This window comes from Oryctolagus cuniculus, chromosome 10 (assembly GCF_051225735.1).
Source record: "Oryctolagus cuniculus isolate XC-2025 breed Fujian yellow rabbit chromosome 10, ASM5122573v1, whole genome shotgun sequence".
NCBI lineage: Eukaryota > Metazoa > Chordata > Mammalia > Lagomorpha > Leporidae > Oryctolagus > Oryctolagus cuniculus.
In genome coordinates this window covers 42,062,674-42,083,552 of record NC_142876.1, presented here as the reverse complement: position 1 = coordinate 42,083,552, position 20,879 = coordinate 42,062,674, and the positions used below count along the sequence as shown (strand labels likewise).

The following is a 20,879-nucleotide window of genomic DNA, read 5'->3' as shown; positions in this document are numbered from 1 at the left end:
GAGAACAGGAGTTCAGAACTTGGATCTGATCAAAATTTTGGAATTCAACTCAAGATCTGCTTGGAATATTCAGTGGAGTTGTCTGTGGAAGCCTAAGTGAGGAAACCTGCCTGTAAAGCAAACCATCTGACTCAGGCCAGAGTTGTGGTGCTGTGAGTTAAGCTGCCACTTGTGATACTGGCATCCCAAGTGAGTTCCAGTTCAAGTCCCAGCTGCTCCACTTCCAGTCCAGCTCTTTCCATGCTAATGCACCTAGGATGGCAGCAAAAGATGGCCCAAGTACTGGGGTCCCTACCATCTACATAGGAGACCCAGGTGGAGTTCCAGACTCCTGGATTTCACCTGACCCAGCCCAGCTATTGTGACCATTTGTGGAGTCAATCAATGGATGGAAGATAGTTTCTCCTTTACTAAGTTTGCCTTCCACGTGAATCTTTTTTTAAAAAAATTTTTAATCTGATACTGCCCCTTCTTTAACAGAGTGAGATGAGGTAATGATGATGCCATCCCCATGCACAGAACCTCTTACAAAGATGAGAAATTTAGGGGCCAATTCTGTGGTACAGTGGGTTAAAGCCCCAGCCTGAAGCTCTAGCATCCCGTACAGGTTCCAGTTTGAGTCCCGGCTGCTCCTATTCCAATCCAGCTCTGCCCTGGCCTGAGAAAGCAGTAGAAGATGGCCTAAGTGGTTAGGCCACTGCAACACGTGAAAGACCTGGAAGAAGCTTCTGGCTCCTGGCATTGAATCGGCTCAGCTCTGACGTTGCGGCCACCTGGGGAGTGAACCAGTGGATGGAAGGACCTTTCCCTCTCTGTCTCTACCTCTCTCTGTAATTCTGCCTTCCAAATAAATAAAATAAATCTTTAGAGAAAAAAATGAGGAATTTAATGCCTTCATGAAGCCTTCAGATCATGAAAGTAAAGCCATTCTTAAGATTTACACCACCTACTGGGGCCAGTGTTGTGGCACAGGGAATTAAGCCAGTTTGGATCCTGGCTACTCTGCTCCTAATGCCTCTTCCTACTGATATGCCTGGGAAGTCAGCAGAGAATGGCTCAAATAAAACATTAGTCTTGGGGAGAAAAAATAAAGCATCAATCCAGGCTCCCACATTACAAATTTGGATTTGGAGTCATTATCAAAAGAAGAAGAATCACTGAATGTTGGGGCCAGTGTTTTTGCATAGTGGGTAAAGGCATTGCCTGCAATGCTAGCATCCCATATGGGTGCAGGTTCATGTCCTGGATGCTCCACTTCTGATCCAACTACCTGCTAATGAATGGCCTGGAAAAGCACCCAAAGATGGCCCAAGTGGTTGGACCCCTGCCACCCACAAGGGAGACCCAGATGAAGCTCCTGGCCTTGGCCTGGCCCAGACCTGGCTATTGTGGTGTGAACCAGTGGATAAAAGATTCTCCCTCTCTCCCCAACACACACTCTGACTTTAAGATAAATAAATCTTTAAAAAGAAAAAAGGAGAGTTAGCAACACTCACATTTAGACTGACATTTTTTAACAAAAGGAAAATTTTGAAAAATTAGGAATAAAGTACTAGACATAATGAAAACTAAAATACATCAGTGACAGAAATTAAAGACGTAAATAAATATCACATATCCATGAATAAGAAAACAGTATTAACTGATTGTCATAAATGTGTTTAGGGGCAGCGCTGCAGCATAGAGTGTAAAGTTGCCATCTGCATTGGCTGGCATCCCACATGGGCACCAGTTGCAGACCCAGCTGCTCCAATTCCAATCCAGTTCTCTGCTACAACCTGGGAAAGCAGTGGAGGGTGGCCCAAGTCCTTGGGCCCCTGCACCCCTGCACCCACCTCTAGGGAGGCCTAGAGAAAGTTTCAGGCCCTTAGCTTTGGTTTGGCCCAGCTCCAGCCTTAGCAGCCATTTGGGGAGTGAACCAGTGGATGGAAGATCTCTCTTCTCTCTCTGCCTCTGCTTCTCTGTAACTCCACCTTTCAAATAAATAAGTAAATCTTTTTTTTTTTTTTAATGTGTTTAAGTGCTGTCCTGGCACCCATTTTCAGATATGACAAATTTGAAACACACCCATCACCTTTGCCCTAGTTAAAACTCTGTGAGGTTGTGTGTAATTTAATCCACTTGCTCCTTATCTGTCCCAAAATTTAACATATCCCACAGCTGCTGACTTTAATGCAATCTGATAGTCAAAATCACACAAATCCCCTTCCAGTGTGTTTTCTTTAAACGAGCCAGTCCACAAACCTCCTAGGGAAAGCCTAAAGGAAAACCCCTATGGAGCCTTAATAAAGGCACAGCTCTATAGGTTCTCTCCCCATTCTTCCCACTGGTTGAGCTCTTCATTGCCTCTAGACTTCCTGATGCCTCTCATGGGTACCCTCACCTCTGCAGACGATATGAGTAATAAAAGTTGTCCGAATCATGAATTTTGGTTTCATTTCTCTCTGTGTCTCAGTTGACTCACACAGCTGAACCTAACTTTCCCCAGTCAGCACTATCTTAGAGAATATATATATCTATATCTGGTAATGAACTTGTGTCCCTAATACATAAAAAAAATCTGTACAATGCAACAAAAGATAACTCTTTTTTTTTCAATGAGCAATGTCTATTTGAACAGACATTTCACCAAAGAAGACAGAGATGAGCCGGCGCTGCGGCTCACTAGGCTAATCCTCCGCCTGCGGCGCCGGCAACTCAGGTTCTAGTCCCGGTTGCTCCTCTTCCAGTCCAGCTCTCTGCTGTTGCCATGGAGTGCAGTGGAGGGTGGCCCAAGTGCTTGGGCCCTGCACCCACATGGGAGACCAGAAGGAAGCACCTGGCTCCTGGCCTCAGATTGGCGCTGTGCACTGGCTGCAGCGTGCCACCAGAGTGGCCATTGTGGGGTGAACCAACTCTGTCTCTCTCACTGTCCACTCTGCCTGTCAAAAATAAAAGAAGATAGAGATGGCCAATAATAATATTAAAGGATGTGCTACATCAGTCTTCTAAACAAAATATATTGGGGTTGGTGTTGTGGTGCAGTGGGTTAAGCCACAACCTGTGAGCCAGCATCCCATACAGGCTCTGGTTTGAATCCCAGCTGCTCCACCTCTGATCCAGTAGTGGGAAAGCAGTGGAAGGTGGCCTAAGTCCTAGGACCCCAGAACCTACATGGGAGAACCAGATGGAGTTCCAGTTTCCTTGACTTCAATCTGGCCCAGCCCCATTCAGTGCAAGTATTTTGGGAGGGAACCAGCACATGGAAGACCTCCCTCTGTGTGTCTCTCTGTAACTCTGCCTTTCAAATAAATAAATCTTTAAAAAACAAAATATTTATAAATTTAACCCAAAAATCCAATAAAACCTATCAAAACATACATGCACAGGACTTCAAGATGAAACCACACAATGCTGATGAAAGAAATCAAAGATCTGAAATGTAAATGTACAGACATACCATGCTCATAGATTGGAAACACAGTCAAGGTGTCAGGTTTGGCCTAGTTGATGTATGCCATCTCTCAATATCTGCAGATTAGTTCCAGGACACCCCCCACTCTTAGACACCAAAATCCACAGATGCTCAAGTCTTATAACATAATATATTACGGTATTTGCATGTAACATGTGCAAACCCTCCTGTATAGTTTGTCATCTCTAGAATACTTTTAATACCTAACATAAATTCATATAAGTAATTGTTAGACTATTGTTTAGGGAATAATAACAAGAGAAAAGTCCATACATGTTCTGTATAAACAGCATTTTTTTTTTCAAATATTTTCGATCTGCACTTTGTCGATCCCATGGATGTGGACCTTGCAGCTACAAAGGGTAGACTGTACAGGTCTAATTAAATTTCTATAAAAATCCCAGGAAGTTTTTTTTGTGTAGATATAGATTAGATTATGCTTCAATTTACATAGAAAGGCAAAGAAACAAGAAGTAATTTAAATACTTTTGAGAAAAGATGAATGAGATAAATCAGTCTATCCAACATTGAGAATTATAGTAGATAATATAGAACCCAAAAACAAACTCCAGAGCTCACTCTGGGCAGTTGGTTCACCTTGGCAGAGAGGGGCAAGTGTTGTAAACACACCAGCCACTGTGATCATACCCTCCCGACTGCTGATGATACAGACCTGCCACACCTAAGCTGGGTGTTACTCCGGACTCTTATCCCACCTCTGAGCTCTGGGTGGAGCTCCCTGGTCACACCCAGCATGCATCTCTGGATCTCTACTGAAGAAGGAAGCATTCCACTGAACTATAGAGGCACATTTTAAAGAACAAAGCCTTCAGAGGAGATAACAAGTGTTTCCTCTGATGCACAAAAACAAATGTGGAAGTACAAGAAATATGAACAAGTTAGACAATATGACTCCCCAAAAGGAACACAACACTACTTCACAGATGAGTAGATTGATGAAGTGCCTGAAAAGGAACTCAAAGGAATGATCACAAGATTACTCAGAAACACAGAGAAGCAAATACATGAGTTAAAGAAACTGCATGACATGGATGAGAATTCTGCCAAGAGATAGAGATATTAAAGAAAAATCAAACAAATATTAGAAATGAAGAATTCAATATTTAAAAAAAAATGCATTGGAAAGCCTTAACAACTGACTCAGTGTGGCAGGAGAAAGAATATGATAGCTAGAAAACAGATCTTTGGAAATTTCTCAGAAAGACAAAAGAAGGAAGGGGAAGGAGCTGGAAGAGGGGGAGAAGGAGAAGAAGGAAAAGGAGAAGGAAGAGGAGGAAAGAAAAACTGAAAACAGTGTTCAAGATCTATGGGATGCCATCAGATGACCAAATATATATGTCTTAGGTGTTTCTGAAGGTACAGAAAAACAAAGACTTAGAAGACTTATGCAGTGAAATTATAAGAAAAAAGTTCCCTAATTTGGAGAAAGTTACGGACATCCAGGAATAGGAAGTGCATAGAACTTTTAATAGACATGATCAGAAAAGATCATTATCATGACACATTAAACTTTCAAAAAATAAAAACATTAAGGAAATATCCTAAAATATATAAAAGAGAAATCCAGATTATGTTAAAAAAAAAAAAAAAAACTTCAATTAGATTGATAGCAGAGTTCACATCAGAAACCCTACAGGCTAGGAGAGAATGGAGAGACATAGTCTAAGTCCTAAAAGAAAAAAAAAATTGTCAACTAGAATACTATACCTTGCAAAGCCCTCATTTATAAATGAAGGTGAAATAAAGACCTTCAAAAACAAATTGAAATTGGAAGAATTTTTCACCACCCAGCCAGCCTTATAAATGGTACTTAACAATGTGTTATACTCAGAGAAATATAATGAGCGTCATGAAGGAATGCAAAGGCAGAAAACCTCCTAGTAGAAGTACAAAGGAGATCCAAGACAAATATTAGGAATATTTAGGAAAAATTACAGGACCAAGTCATTATTTATCAATAATAACCTTGAATGTAAATGGCCTAAATTTTCCAGTTAAAAGATAGACCCAGGTATTTACTGCTTACAAGAATCACACCTCACCAACAAAATATACACAGACTGAAAGTGAAAGCATGAAAAAAGATATTCCATGCAAATGAAAATCAAACGAATAGGAGTAGCTATCCTAATATCACCCAAAATAGAATTTAAGACAAAGACTTAATAAGAAGACAAAGAAGGGCATTATCTAATGATTAAGATATCAATTCAACAGGAAGATGTTATAGTAAATGTATATGCAACCAAAGCTAGGGCACCTGGCTATTTAAAATAAATGTTAAAGGATTTAAAGGGAGACATAGAGTGAAAAACAATAATACTGTGGACTTCAACATCCCACTTCATCAATGAACAGATCAAATAGACAAAAAGCCCACAAAGAAACATCAGAGCTAATCTACACTGTTGACCAAATGGATCTAATTGATATCTAGAGAGCATTTCATCTCATAGTTGCCAGGATACACACTCTTTTCATCAGTGCATGGAACAATCTAGGATATGCTAGGCTAAAAAACAAGTCTCAACAAATTAAAAAAAAAAAATTGAAACTGTATCACGTATGTTTTCTGACCACAATGGAATGAAGCTGGAAATTAACAACATAAGAAACTCTAGAAAATATGCAAACACATGGAGACTTAACCTACTACTAAATGAACAGTGAGTCAGAAGAAATCAAAAGGAAATTAAAAAAATCCTAGAAATGAATGACAACACAACATATTAAAACGTATGGGATATAGCAAAACTAGTGTTAAGAAGAAAGTTTATAACACTCAGTGCCTACACCAAGTAATTATAAAGGCATCAGATTATAAAGGATCAAATAAATGATCACACAAAGCATCTTAAGGACCTAGAAAAACAACAAACCAAACTCAGTAGGGAGCAATAAATAATAAAAATTAGAGAAGAAACAAAATTGAAATAAAAAACAAAACATGGATGAAATTCTATGAAAATTTTCAGTGAAATAAAAGAGCTGTTTTTGGAAAAATAACCAAAATTGACAAGCCAATGGCCAGGTTAACCAAAAGCCGGTGTGGAGTGGGGAGGGGGGAGATCCAAGCTAATAAAATCAGAAATGAAAAAGGAGATGTTATAATAGATACCACAGAAATTAAAAAAGAATAATCAGGAATTACCACAAACAGCTATATGCCAAAAAATTTTAGAAAATCTAGAAGAAATAGATACATTTCTGGACACACACAATTTACCAAAATTGAGTCACAAAGACATAGAAAACCTAAATTAGCCAATAACCAAGATGGAGACTGAATCAGTAAAAAAGACCCTCCCCAAAATCAAAAACCCAGGACTGGATGGCTTCACTAATTAATTTTATCAAACTTTTAAAGAACTTGAGAAAAACTTAAAAGATCACTTTCATTCATAATACCTACCAAAAAATTTAAATACATTGGAATAAATTTAACCAAGGAGGTAAAAGATCTCTACATCGAAATTACAAACATTAAATAAATAAAGACACACAAAAAATGGAAGAATCGTCCATGCTTATGGATTAGAAGAATCAATATCATCAAAATGTCCATACTACACAAGGCAATTTACAGATTGAATGCAATCCCTATCAAAATACCAAATTGGGTCTAGAAAAAAAAAATGATCCTAAAATTCATATGGAAACAAATGAGACTCTGAATATCTAAAGCAATTTAAACAATAAAAACAAAGCTGGGGCATCATATCAGATTTCAAGACACACAACGAGGCAGCTATAATCAAAACAGCCTGATACTGGCACAGAAGTAGACTTGTGGATCGATAGAACAGATTAGAAACCCCAGAAATTGGGCTGGCATTGTGGCACAGTGGGGTAAGGCCTCAGCCTGCAGTGCCAGCATCACAGATGGGTGCCAGTTCAAGTCCTGGCTGCTCCTCTTCTGATCCAGCTCTCTCTTATGGCCTGGGAAAGCAGTAGAAGATGGCCCAAGTCCTTGGGCCCCTACACTCGCGTGGGAGACCTGGAAGAAGCTCCTCGCTTTGGATCAGCTCAGCTCCGGCTGTTGTAGTCATTTGGGGAGTGAACCAGTGGAATGGAAGACCTCTCTCTCTCTCTCTGGCTCTACCTCTCTCTATAACTCTTTGAAATAAATAAAATAATTCTTTAAAATATGTTAAAAAAAAGAAACCCCAGAAATTAATCCTTGCATTTACAACCAACTAATCTTTGACAAATAAGCTAAAGTCACTCCCAGGAGTGAGAATAGTCTCTTCAACAAATGGTGTTGGGAAGATTGGATCTCTGCATGCATAAGTATGATATAAGATGCCTACCTTACACCCTATACTAAAAGCTACTCACAGCGGATCAAGTATCTAAACCTAAGACCTAACCATTAAATTACTAGAGGGAAACCTAGGAGAAAATGCAAGACATTGGTCTAGGCAAAGACTTCTTGGATAAGATCCCAGTAGCACAGGCAATAAAAGCAAGAGTAGACAAATGGGATTACATTAAGCTAAAAAGCTTCTGCACATAAAAGGAAACACTCAATAATGTGAAGAAGCAACCAACGGAATGCGAGAAAATAATTGCAAACTATACATCTGATAAAAGATCCATATCTAGAATATATAAGGAGTTCAAGAAACTCAACAACAAAATAAACAATCCAGTTAAGAAATGGGCTAAGGATATGAACAGCCATTTTTCTAAGAATGAAATGCACATGGCCAACATACAAATGAAAAGATGCTCAGGATCATTTGCCATCAGGGAAATGCAGATCAAAACAACAATGAGGTTTCACCTTACCCCAGTTAGAATGGCTATAATCCAAAAATCAGAAAACAACAAATGCTGGCAAGGATGTGAAAGAAAAGGTACACTAATACACAGTTGGTGGGAATGTAAACTAGTACAACCTTTATGGAAGACAGTATAGTTTGCTCAGATATCTGAAAAAAGATCTACCATACGACCCAGCCATTCCACTCCTGGGAATTTACCCGAAGGAAATGAAATCAATCAGGATATGAAATGTTATCTGTACACCCATGATTATAGCAGCTCAATTCACAATAGCTAAGATATGGAATCAACCCAGATGTCCATCCATCACCTGATGACTAGATAAAGAAAATGTGGTATATATACACCATAGAATACAACTCAGCCATTAAAAAAAGAATGAAATTCAATTTTTGGCAGCAAAATGGACTCAACTGTACACCACTACACTTCACAAAAAAAGCCAGATCCAGAAAGACAAATATCATGTTTTCTCTGATTAGTGGTAACTAATATATAAAATGCAAAAAAGTATACTGCATATGAGGAAAATGCCATCTTGAAATTTGATTATTGTATATAGCCCTTGTCTATACTCCTGAGGAACAGTGGTCTTTCTACTTAACCACTTGTTGAATTCTCTATTTAGTAGAGCATTAAGCTGATGATTATAAAGTTAATTGAAAGTATGTCATCACGGGGCTGGCACTGTGGCACAGTGGGTTAACGCCCTGGCCTGAAGCACTGGCATCCCATATGGGTATTGGTTCGAGACCCAGCTATTCCACTTCGGATCCAGCTCTCTGTTATGGCCTGGGAAAGCATAAGATGGCCCAAGTCCTTGGGCTCCTGCAACCACATGGGAGACTCAGAAGAAGCTCCTGGCTCTTGGCTTCAGATCGGCTCAACTCTGGCCACTGCAGCCAATTGGGGAGTGAACCAGTGGATGGAAGACCTCTCTCTGTCTCTCTCTGCCTCTCCTCTCTCTCTGTAACTCTGACTTTCAAATAAATAAATAAATTTTTTTTTAAAAAAGATGTCAACACAAAAATTAAAAGAAAAATAAGAAAGCAAAGAGAAAGGGGAAGGAGGATGTAAGGGAGGGAGGGAAGTAGCAAAATGCTCTTAGAACTGTATATAGAAGGGGCTGGTGCTGTGGTGTAGTGAGTAAAGCTACTGCCCATATGGGTGCTGGTTCAAGTCGTGGCTGCTCTACTTCCAATCCAGTTCCCTGCTAATGCACCTGGGAAAGCAGTGGAATATGACCCAAGTCCTTGGGACCCTGCACCCACATGGGAGATCCAGAAGAGGCTCCTGGCTCCTTGCTTTTGTGTGGCCCAGCCACAGCTGTGGCATCCATTTGGGGAGTGAACCAACACATGGACGAGATCTCGATCTCAATCTCTCTCTCTCTCTTTCTTCTTCTATCTCTGCCTTTCAAACAAATAAATAATTTTTTTAAAAAATCACATATGAAATACATGAAATATGTTCCACTTATATAAATAAATTTACTTAAAGTCTTAAGTGTATGACCTAAAATTATAAATTACAAGAATACATAAAGGGAAAGTTTTGTGACATTGAACTTAGCAATGATTTCTTAGACATAACACTAAAAGCATGGGCAACAAAAGCAAAAATAGATAAATGGAACTGCTTCAAACTTAAAAACTTTTGTGTACCAAAAGGACAATAACATTTGCAAATCCTGTATCTTATAGGGAATAAATATTCAGTATAAAAAAATTCTTGTATTTATTTTTTAAAAAAAATTTTGTTTATTTATTTATTTGAAAGGCAGAATTACAGAGAGACAGAGAGGTACAAGAGAGCGAGATCTTCCATCCACAGATTCATTCCTCAAATGGCCACAACAGCCAGGGCTGGGCCAAACCAAAACCAGGAGCCTGGAACTGCATCTGGGTCCTCCAGTTGGGTGGCAGATGCCCAAACACTTGAGCTATTTTCTGCTGCTTTTTCCAGGCCATTAACAAGGAGCTGTATCAGAAATGGAGCAGCCAGGACTTGAACTGGCACCTATATGGGATGCCAGCATTGCAGGCAGTGGCTTAACCTGCTGTATTACAATGCTGGCACTAGAACAATGAAAAAGCAAATAGTGTTTGAGGCTGGCATTGTAGCGCAGCAGGTTAAGCTGCCACCTATGACACCATCATCCCATATGGGTGATGGTTCGAGTCCCAGCTTCCCGATCCAGCTGCCCACTAATGCAACTGGGAGAGAAGTGGAAGATGGCCAAATACTTGGGCCCTGGCACCCACTTTGGGAGACTGATTTCCAGGGTCCTGTTTTTGGCTTCACCCAGTCCCAGCCATTGCAGCTATCTGGGGAGTGAACCAGCAGATGGAAGATTTGTCTCTCCTTTCTCTCTGTAATTCACTCTTTCAAATAAATAAATAAATCTTTAAAATACCTTTATTTAAAAATAGACCAAGGACTTGAATAGACGTTTCTCCTAAGATGGCAGGTAAATGGCCATCAAACAGATGAAAAGATACTCTGTGGTGAAATTCTTGGACAGAGACACAAGACTGGGCCTCAGGCATTGCCTTATATACAATCTTAGTTTCTTTGACTCCCTTATATGGTTACATACCTTCCAGTTGGGTACTTTAAGGCTATAGGGTTGTGCATGCATACATAGTTACTGGTTGCGCTACCTTGTCCTTTTCTTTGTTCTGGGAGGGTCCTCACCTTCCCTTTGGAAGACCCTACCTCAACTCAGCACCACTAATAAACAGAGAAATGCAAATCAAAATCATAATGAGAAATTTCTTTCACATTTTTTAAGATGGCTACTATTTAAAAAAAAAAAATAAGCAACATAGATGTTGATGCTGTGATGCAGTGGGTTAAGTTGTCGCTTGTGGCACAGATATCCCATATCAGAGTGCTAGCTGCTCCGCTTTCAATCCAGCTCCCCGCTAAAGCACCTGGGAATGTGGCAGATGATGGTCCAAGTACTTGGCTCCTGCCACCCATGTAGGAGATCCAAATGGAATTCCAGGCTCCTGGCTTCAGCCTGACCTGGCTTAAGCCATTATAGTCATGTAGGGAGTAAACCAATGGATGAAAGATCTCTGTCTCTCCTCTGTCACTCTGACTTTCAAATAAATAAACCTTTTTTTTAAAAAACAGCATATATTGATGAGGATTATAACCCACCTATACTACTGATGTGATTCTAAAATGGTACACTTGCTACGGAAAATAGTATGGAGGTTCCACAAAAAAATTAAAAATATAGCTACTATGTGATCCAGCAATGCCTTCTCTCGTTATATTCCCAAAAGAATTGCGAGCAGATCTCAAAGAGATATTTGCACATCCATGTTCATAGCATCATTCACAATGCACAGAGGCAGAATCAACCCAAACATCTACTGACAGATGAGTGGATAAACAAAAGATGCCACAGACATATGATGAGATATTATTCATTCTTTAGAAAAGAAGGAAATCCTGTCACATGATAAATATGGATGAACCCTGGGGATGTTATGCTAAGTGAAAGTGACAAAAAGGCAAATAACGTATTATTCTGCTTCTGTACATATTCTACTATGTTCTAAGTTAATCAAATTCATAAAAATACAAAGAATGGTTGCTACTAAGAACTGAGGTGAGTACAGAAAAGATTTAATGGGCATTGGGTCTCAGATTTGCAAGATAAAAATGTTCCAAAGATTTGTTTTACAACAATGTGATTGTGTTAACATTCTTGAGCTGTACTTGTAAAAATGGTGAGGAGGTAAATTTTATGTGTTTTTCGAATAATGTTTTTAAAAAGGAATGAAGTATTGCCGGCGCCGTGGCTCAATAGGTTAATCCTCCACCTAGTGGCGCCGGCACCCCAGGTTCTAGTCCTGGTTGGGGCGCCGGATTCTGTCCTGGTTGCTCCTCTTCCAGGCCAGCTCTCTGCTGTGGCCTGGGAGTGCAGTGGAGGATGGCCCAAGTGCTTGGGCCCTGCACCCACATGGGAGACCAGGATAAGCACCTGGCTCCTGCCTTCGGATCAGAGCATTGCGCCGGCCGCTAACACACCTAGGAAGATGGCCCAAGCACTTGAACCCCTGCCACCACATAGGAGAAGCTTCTGGCTCCTGGGTTCTGTTTCTGGCCATCACAGCCATCTGGGGAGTGAGCCAGCAGATGAAAGATCTTTCTGTCTCAGTAACACTGCCAACAGCAAAAGGAAGACCTTTCTCTCTTTCTCTCTCTCACTGTCCACTCTGCCTGTCAAAAAATAAATAAATAAAAATAAATAAATAAATAAATAAATCTATCTTTAAAAAAAAGGAATGAAGTACTGATGTATGCTGCAACATGGATGTACAACATGGAAAATATGCTACATGCAAGAAGCCAGATATGGATCATATGATCTTATGTTTATGGAATGTTCAGAATGAGCAGCCATGGAGACCAAAATCAGATTAGTAGTTGGCAGGGTCAGAGGTAAGAAGAAGTAGGGGATGACTGGAAACATGAAACAGACACATGGCTTGTTTTTGAGATTATGAAGGTATTCTGCGATTAGATAGTAGACATGTTGCACAAACCATTGAATTGTATATTTTAAAAAATATTTATTTACTTGGAAGGCAGAACTAGATTAGAGAGAGGGGACACTCCCCCAAATGGCTGCGACGGCCAAGGAGCTGGATCAGAATGGGAGCAATGGGACTTGAACCAGTGCTCATGTGGGTTGCCAGCATCACAGGCACTGGCTTAACCCACTGCACCAGGACATCAGCCTCTGAATAGTGTGTTTTAAAAAGTAAATGAACAGCGGCTGGCATTGTAGTGTAGCAAGTTAAGCCAGTGCCTGTGATGACGGCATCCCATATGGGCTACAGTTTGAATTCCAGCTGCTCCACTTGTGATCCAGCTCCCTGCTAACACACCTAGGAAGATGGCCCAAGCACTTGAACCCCTGCCACCACATAGGAGAAGCTTCTGGCTCCTGGGTTCTGTTTCTGGCCATCACAGCCATCTGGGGAGTGAGCCAGCAGATGAAAGATCTTTCTGTCTCAGTAACACTGCCTCTCCAATAACAAAAAAATCTTTTTTCAAAAAAAAGTAAATGAAGGGCCAGTGCTGTAGTGCAGCAGGTTGAGCCACCACCTGCAGTGTCAGCATCCCATGTGGGTGCTGGTTTTAGTCCCAGCTGCTCTGCTTACTATCCAGCTCCCTGCTAATGTGCTTGGGAAGCAGTGGAAGATGGTCCAAGTCCCTGGGCTCTGGCCACCTACATGGGAGACCTGGAAGAAGCTCCTGGCTCCTGGCTTTGGCCTGGCCCAGCCCCAGTTGTTGCAGCCATTTGGGGAGTGAGCCAGTGGATGGAAGATCTCTCTCTCTCTGACTCTCCTTCTAACTCTTTCAAATAAATAAATGTATTATGTATGTAATAAATTAGGTATATTATGTTACATATAATATATAATGAACCTGAAACATCTGAAGGTAAAATAAAAACATTTTCTGCAGATGATAAGGGATATCAAAAGAACTTCTTTATGCTGAAAGGAAATTCAAATTTACAAGAGGGAATGAAGAATACTACAAGTGATAAATACTTCCAACGACGACAGAAACACAGAACACTTAGGAATCCGGGAAGTGGAGGGGGCAGAGCAAGATGGCAGTTAAGGTGCACCCGTGACTGTCTCCTCTCTGAGCCAACATTTTAAGCAGCTATTTATACACCAAGTCACCATCACAAGAGCTATGGAAGACGGGTGGGGGACCACAGCGCTTGGCTTTGGTATAATAATAAGAAAAGGCATAGTAAAGAAGACAGGAAGCAAAGAGCTGCCTGCATCACCCCTCCCCAGCTCCTAGTAACACAGTGTAGAAAGAGATGGTTCTCACTGAGGGGAGGGAGAAGGCAGGCCACACTTGTCACTTGAGACCCAGTGCCAGGTCTGCTACAGGGAGACCCAGAGCTGAACAGGGCCCCAGCAGTCCCTGCCCGAGGCTAGCATATGCACACTGAGCCTCTGGATGCTGCTTAGCCAGGCAGCCAAGGAACACCTCCACCAACCCTCCTGCAACCTTGGGTAGACAAGGGAGCAAGGTTCCAGCTGCTGGGGAGTAAGGGGGGAGGTGAACCTGGGACTCTGCATTCAGTCTCAGTGCCAGGCCTCCCCTGCTGAGACCTAGCATAGATAAGGCCCAAAGGTCTCTCTGCCCTAGCCAGTGCTCACAGACTAAGCCTTTAGATCTGCCCTGGCATCAGGGAGACATTGCCCCCTGGAATGGACTCAATTTGGCCTATATCCTACCTAGCCTTGGGTGGGCCTGGTGAGCACCCTGAGACTGAGTAGGGCCTGGTGACTAAGACCCAGGTGTGATCCAGCTTACTGCCAGCCTGGGTGTCTGAGTTAGTACTTCCGCCATACCACTTCAGTCCCCAGCAGACAGCGAGGAGCAAGACGCCAGCCACAGGAGTAGGGCTGCTAAGTGTGTGCAGAGCGCTGCCTTGAAGCTCAGACCCAACAGCAGATGCAGCCCACAGGCCTCTATCCCTGGCGCAGTACTTGCAGGAGACTCCAGACGTGCACCAGCAACAGATGGAGACCTGCACCTCGGTGGGAGGGAGGAAAATTTCAAACTGCCTCACCTCCAGCCTTGTAGAGAGAGGCTTGGCATGCATCCGCTAGACAGTTCAGGGCCCCATGGCTCCAAGACTCAGGTGCAACTCAGCTTCCTATCAGACACAGGACTACTTATTCCATTTATCTCCAACCTCAGGCACCATGGAGAGAGCAATGGTCATCTTGGGCAGGAAAAAAAAGGAGATGGGTGCCAGACATAGCATAGAAACCTGGGGTTTCGGGGCCAGTGGTATGGCACAGCGGGTTAAAGTCCCGGCCTGAGGTACCGGCATCCTATATGGGCGCCGGTTCTAGTCCCGGCTGCCCCTCTTCCAGCCCAGCTCTCTGCTATGGCCTGGGAGTGCAGTGGAAGATGGCTCAAGTCCTTGGGCCCCTGCACCCATATAAAGGAGACCCGGAGGAGGTTCCTGGCTTTGGATTGGTGCAGCTCCGGCAGTTGCGGCCATCTGGGGAGTGAACTGGCAGATGGAAGACCTCTCTCTCTGTCTCTACCTCGCTCTGTAACTCTGTCTTTGAAAAAAAAAAAAAAAAAAACCTGGGGTTTCATCACAGGACCCACATACCTCTGCCTTGGAGCTGATGTTACTTCGATCCCAGCCATGCTACTGCCAATGCAGGCACCCAATCAACTGCCTTGGGATTGTGGGCTGGCACTCCCACTACTCAAGCCACGGCAGACTGAGAGCCAGTGCCCCCATAGCCTAAGACCCTGCACTGTAGGCTGCTATTAAAACCCATGCACCTCTGCACGCCATGCCCACACTGCCACTGCCGTTGTTTGCTGTGGAAGAAGATATAGGGAGATGGCTACAGCATCCAACTGTAGCTAAGGGTGAAACAGCCCAACACACCATCACCCAGAGGCGCCTCTTCAGGAAACAGCCTTTCGCTGCAAAAGGCACTCACTAAAAGTAATAGAACAACTGATGTGCCAGATGCAGTTATCAACATAGGGAGTGGAAGTCTGAAAAAGCAAGGCGCTATTATGCACCCAATGGTACACAACAATGCTTTAGTGACAGCCTCTAGAGAGAAGGAGATTGACTAAATGCCTGCTAAAGAATTCAAAAGAGCAATTATGCAGCTGTTCATTGAGATACAAGAAAAGACAGACAGATGGCTGAATGAAATCAGGAAAGTAATGCATGTGATAAGAAATTCAGCAAAGAGAGAGAATTCTTGAAAAAGAACCAAACAGAAACCTTGGAAATGAATAATTTAATAAGTAGAAAAAGATACACTCAAAAGTCTCAAAAACAGACCTGATCAAGCAGAAGAATGTCAAGAACTTGAAGACAGGGCTTTTGAAATATCCCACATGGACCCAAAAAGCGAAAGGAAGTGAAATTTAAAAAATGTACCCAAGGCTGGGACATTAAAACAACAAATGTTAGAATTCCAGGCATCCCTGAGCATGGGAGGAGGAGCAAAGGCAGAGAAAACCTGCTCAGTGAAATAGTTCCTAGAAATCTCTTCAACCTTGAGAGAGATGAACACCCACGCACAGGAGGCCCATAGGACAACCCTATAGACACGACCAGCAAAGACCCTCACTATAGCACACTGTAGTCAAACTCTCAAAAGTACCGCACAAAGAGAGAATTCTAAAATCTGCCAGAGAAAAGCGTTGTCGGACTTACGTCACCCACATTACACTAACAGCAGATTTCTTAGCAAAGACTTTACAGGTGAGGAGGGAATGAAGTGATATATTCCAAATTCTGCAAGGAAATCTGGCAAGCAGGAATACTATACCCAGCAAAGCTATGCTTTGTAAATAAAAGAGAAATAAGGACTTTCCAAGACTAGCAAAACCTGAAGGAATTCATCACCACCTGAAGGACTTTATAAAGGATGCTTAAGAGAATCCTACATACAGAAAGCAAGTGCAAGGTAACCATCATCGCTAAAACATGTCAAAGTATAAAACCTACTAGGAAAATACCAGAAGATATTCCAAAAACACGGAAGAAAATCTTTAAATGACAAGACTAAAGCATTACTTATCAACAATGAACTTGAATATAAATGCACTCAATTCCCCAATTTAGGACCCACTCTCCTCTTTGGAAGCCTCATCTGCAAAGTGCACATAAAAAGGCGGTGGCATGTCCAGGCATCACATCTGGGCACAACCACACTCAGAGGGAGAAAAGCCATCTCCTCGTAGAGGCAAGTAAACCTTTTCTAGAACCTCACTCTTTTCAGAACACTTATCACAGCTCATTGCTTGGTTGGGGACACTTGCCAATCATCTAGCAGTTGGAAGAGGGGCTGAGAATACACCGACAGGTTTACGTGAATCCTTTAGGGCCAAATGAAGTCGGAAAAACCACTGTGCTGACCACAAGGACGTCATCGTCCTGTGGCCCAGTGCCTCTGCACCAGGATCGCCCTAGTAACTCCCTCCAGGCTCTCTTCCTGAAGACCTTGAGAGCGCTCACTCTGGCCGCTGGGGACACTGAGGAGTTCCCTCATCTTGACCGCTAGAAACCCAGAGCTCCGTTCCTGCTCATCCCCCGGCCACTGCACCGGACTCTTGGCATCAACCTGACTCTGTCTTATTTTCCTGTCTGTGCTTCCTCCTTAGCTGTATTTCCTCATTGCTTTCTTTGCAGACACTTTGAGCACTGGTCACAAAGCACAAAGTTTATTCAGCAAAAGCTCTCCCAGACGGAAGAGCCCTTGCTCCCAGGAGACGCTGGCCTGGCCACACAGCCAGGAGGACTGAAGCCATCTCTGGGTGCCTGTTTGGATTGGCTGTGTGTTTGAGCTAAGAGTTCACAGCCAATGAATCCAACTGAAGGGTGTGGCCAAGGTCATGACTGGATTGCCCCAGCCAGCCAGGACTTCCCAGGGGACTTGCACTTGGTGGGCGGAGCAGGCGAGTGGCAGGGGGTGGGTCAGGAACAGTGGCTGCAACCTATACTGGGCTGGAGCTTGCTCCTGTAACTACCCCGCAGCTATCTTTCGGGTGCCCCCTCCATTTGGGAGCGGCCCCTCAACACTTTGGCCTAAGTCCACAACTTTTTAGCCACTTTCAGGTGCTACTTTCTGACCTTGATCTAAAGTCACAGCTCATCCTCTCTGCCACCCTCCTTCCTGCAGGGTTTGGTGGCAGCCGAGTTGGTGGGGGCATCTCCCGGTCGGTTCCCCCGTGTCCTTCCCTGCCCTGGACCTCCAGTGTGTGTGTTGCCCAGGTCGGGGGAAGGCTTCTGGGGTCAACCTCCAGGTGCTGGTCCCACTTGACTCTCAGGAGCCAGGCCCCCTCCGCTGGGCCCCTGTCACTGTATAATCTCTGCTGCTCAGGTGGTAGCAGGAACCTTAGCCAGCCCATACCTGAGCAGATGCCTCCAGGCAACGCTCTGGGCGAGGGGAGGGGCTGAGGCTTCTCTAAAAGGCTGCCCCCTCTCCCCCCACCCCTTTGCTTTCAGAGTCTGGGGTCGGACCTGGTATGGATCTGTGCCTGCACCAAGGCCTGAGCTCCTGCCTCACAGGCCGTGAAGAACTTTTTACTCCGTCCTCAACTCTGGGCCTTTGCCAGATCTCAGGACAGCAGGCAGCACTGTGTCACACTTCCAGCGGGGGCTGGGGACAGAGTCTCTGAGAGGCCAAGACTAAGGGAGGAGACAGCGTGACACAGTGGAGAGAGCACAGGTCTCGAGTCAGGCTGCCATGGGTTCAAACCCAAAGCGGGCCACCTAGCAGCTGAGGCACCTTTAACTTCCCAGGGGCCTCCCAGGAGCTGTGCCATCTCTAAGATGCCTTCCTTGAGGCCAACACTGTGGCATAGTAGGCTAAGCCTCCACCTGAGGCGCTGGTTCATGTCCCAGCTGCTCCTCTTCCGATCCAGCTCTCTGCTAATGGCCTGCGAAAGCAGAAGACAGCCTATGTGCTTGGGCCCCTGTGCAGGAGACCTGGAAGAAGCTCCTGGCTTCAGATTGGCCCAGCTCCAGCTGTTACAGCCATTTGAGTAGTGAACCAGTGAATGAAAGATCTTTCTCCCTCTCTCTCTCTCTCTGCATCTCTGCCTCTCAAATAAATAAATCCCCCCAAAAAATCTTAAAAAAAAATAAAATGTCTACCTCGCTGTGAAGTTAAAACACATTAACAACTGATTTTTTCCCCTTCTTTGTCCTCAGCTTCTGCTGCTGCGGCTGGAGCATGTGGCAAGGGTAGCTGGTCCAGGCTGTGTACCAGATCAGACCACGGGCAGCTGGAACAGGTTCTAATCCAGAAGTATCTAAATCTAGTGTCCCTTAACTGATGCATGACTTAATTGGACTGTACCAAGGAAACATTTAAAACTGAAAACTGCCTGTGGGCTGGGGACGTGTGGGTGATGCGGCACAGGGGGTTAGGCTGCCCCTTGAGAAGCCTGCATCCCCCATCAGAGCGCCTGGCTGCTCTGCACTGTTGATCTAGCTCCCTGTTAATGCACCTGGGAGGCAGCCAACCATGGCCCAAGCACACAGGTTCCTGCCACCCAAGTGGAAGACCTGGATGGAGTTCTTGGCTCCTGGCTTTGGCCTGGCCCAGCCCTGACGATTGCAGACATTTGGAGAGTGAACCAGTGGAAGGAAGATGTCACTCTCTGTGTCTCTCCCCCTCTCTCCCTGTTACACTGCATTTCAAATAAATGAATCTTTAAAAATTGTTATTAAAAGAAACCAGAGGATGGAACAATATTCACTCTTCGGCAATTCCATGGTTACTAATCCCAGCCCACTTGACTCCGCCCCACACTAGCATGTGCCTGCCAGGAACAGTTGATCCACAGACCATGGACAGATACAGGGATAAGAAAGCTCACACAAGACAGAGGACCTGGAGAGGGACAGGTCTCAGCCAGTTTCCCTCATGATTGCAAACCCAAACTCCTAGGTATGGTGTTACATATGGCATGAGTGTTTGGTCTAGTAGTTTGGACTCCAGTCGAGATACCTGTATCCCATGCTGGAGCGCCTGGTGTGAGTCCTGGCTTGCTCCCAACTCCAGCTTCCTGCACATGTGCAGCCTGGGAGCCAGCAGGTGATGGCTCAGGTGGTTAGGTCTTTGCACACACGGGAGACCTGGATTGTGTCCCCAGCGCGCAGTTTGGGGCTGGGCCAGTTGCTGCAGGCATTTGGGGGAGTGAACCAACGGGTAGGAGCTCCGTGTGTCCATCGCTCTGCCTCTCAAGTAATTTTTTTAAAATCCAGTATTATCAAATAGAATTCAATATTAGATTAAACCAAGTGGGGGGGGATTATCTCAAAATGTAGCTCAGGCTCAGAAGAAAATATATGAATATACTGGACTGGAGGATGCTTGGTGAAACTTAATAACTTGTTTTAAAAGCATGTGTTTAACATGCTTTCTCTAAAGTGTTCTTGTAACTTTAACTGGTTATTCAAACCTATAGCCAAAATTATATTTAATGATAAAACCCCAGAGACTTTGCTATTTAAATCAAGAACAAAACAAGGATGCCTGCTATCACCATTACTATTTAACAGTGTTCAGGAAGTTCCGGGCAATGCATTAGGACATGAAACAGAAAGGCAAGGTCAAAAATACCATCCAGAACAATAATTCATTCTCGTTACTTGGTGGACACTTGTGATTTATTTGTTCAGTAATTCACCAACTATATAGACACTGGGGGCTGCCTCTCTCACACCACTCCAGGGGTCTGAATGCCAGCTCCCTGCCCTCATGGTGCTGACATGCTGCGGGGAAGGGGGTGGGTAAAAGAACAAGTCAACGATGAGGAATGAACCTTGAAGATGAAAGCAGCCGGCAGAGCGACAGCTGGGGAGGGGCCATTCCAGGGAAGGTGCACAGCCTGAGGTGGGGACACTTGATCGGGGCTCCAAAGCCATAAAAGAACACGCTGTAGGCTTAGTGGATGGCATTCCATGTGGGGGAACAGTAAAGGCCCTGGGACAGGGACAAGGGCTGCAAGCTGGAAGACTAACAGGACAGCATGACCAAGCACAGCGGAGCCTGGA

The 20,879-nt window shown here is 43.9% G+C and overlaps 1 protein-coding gene across 1 annotated transcript in view; it reads left to right on the top strand.

Moving 5' to 3' along the window:
- Positions 1–19,566, top strand: part of GALNT1 (polypeptide N-acetylgalactosaminyltransferase 1) — a 150,302-nt gene extending 130,736 nt beyond the window's left edge. The window contains exon 13 of the mRNA XM_089305805.1: positions 19,029–19,566. Within this exon, the coding sequence (XP_089161931.1) occupies positions 19,029–19,118 (90 nt within the window). The 3' untranslated portion in view covers positions 19,119–19,566. The remainder of the gene's footprint in view (positions 1–19,028) is intronic.
- The last annotated feature ends 1,313 nt before the right edge of the window (positions 19,567–20,879 follow it).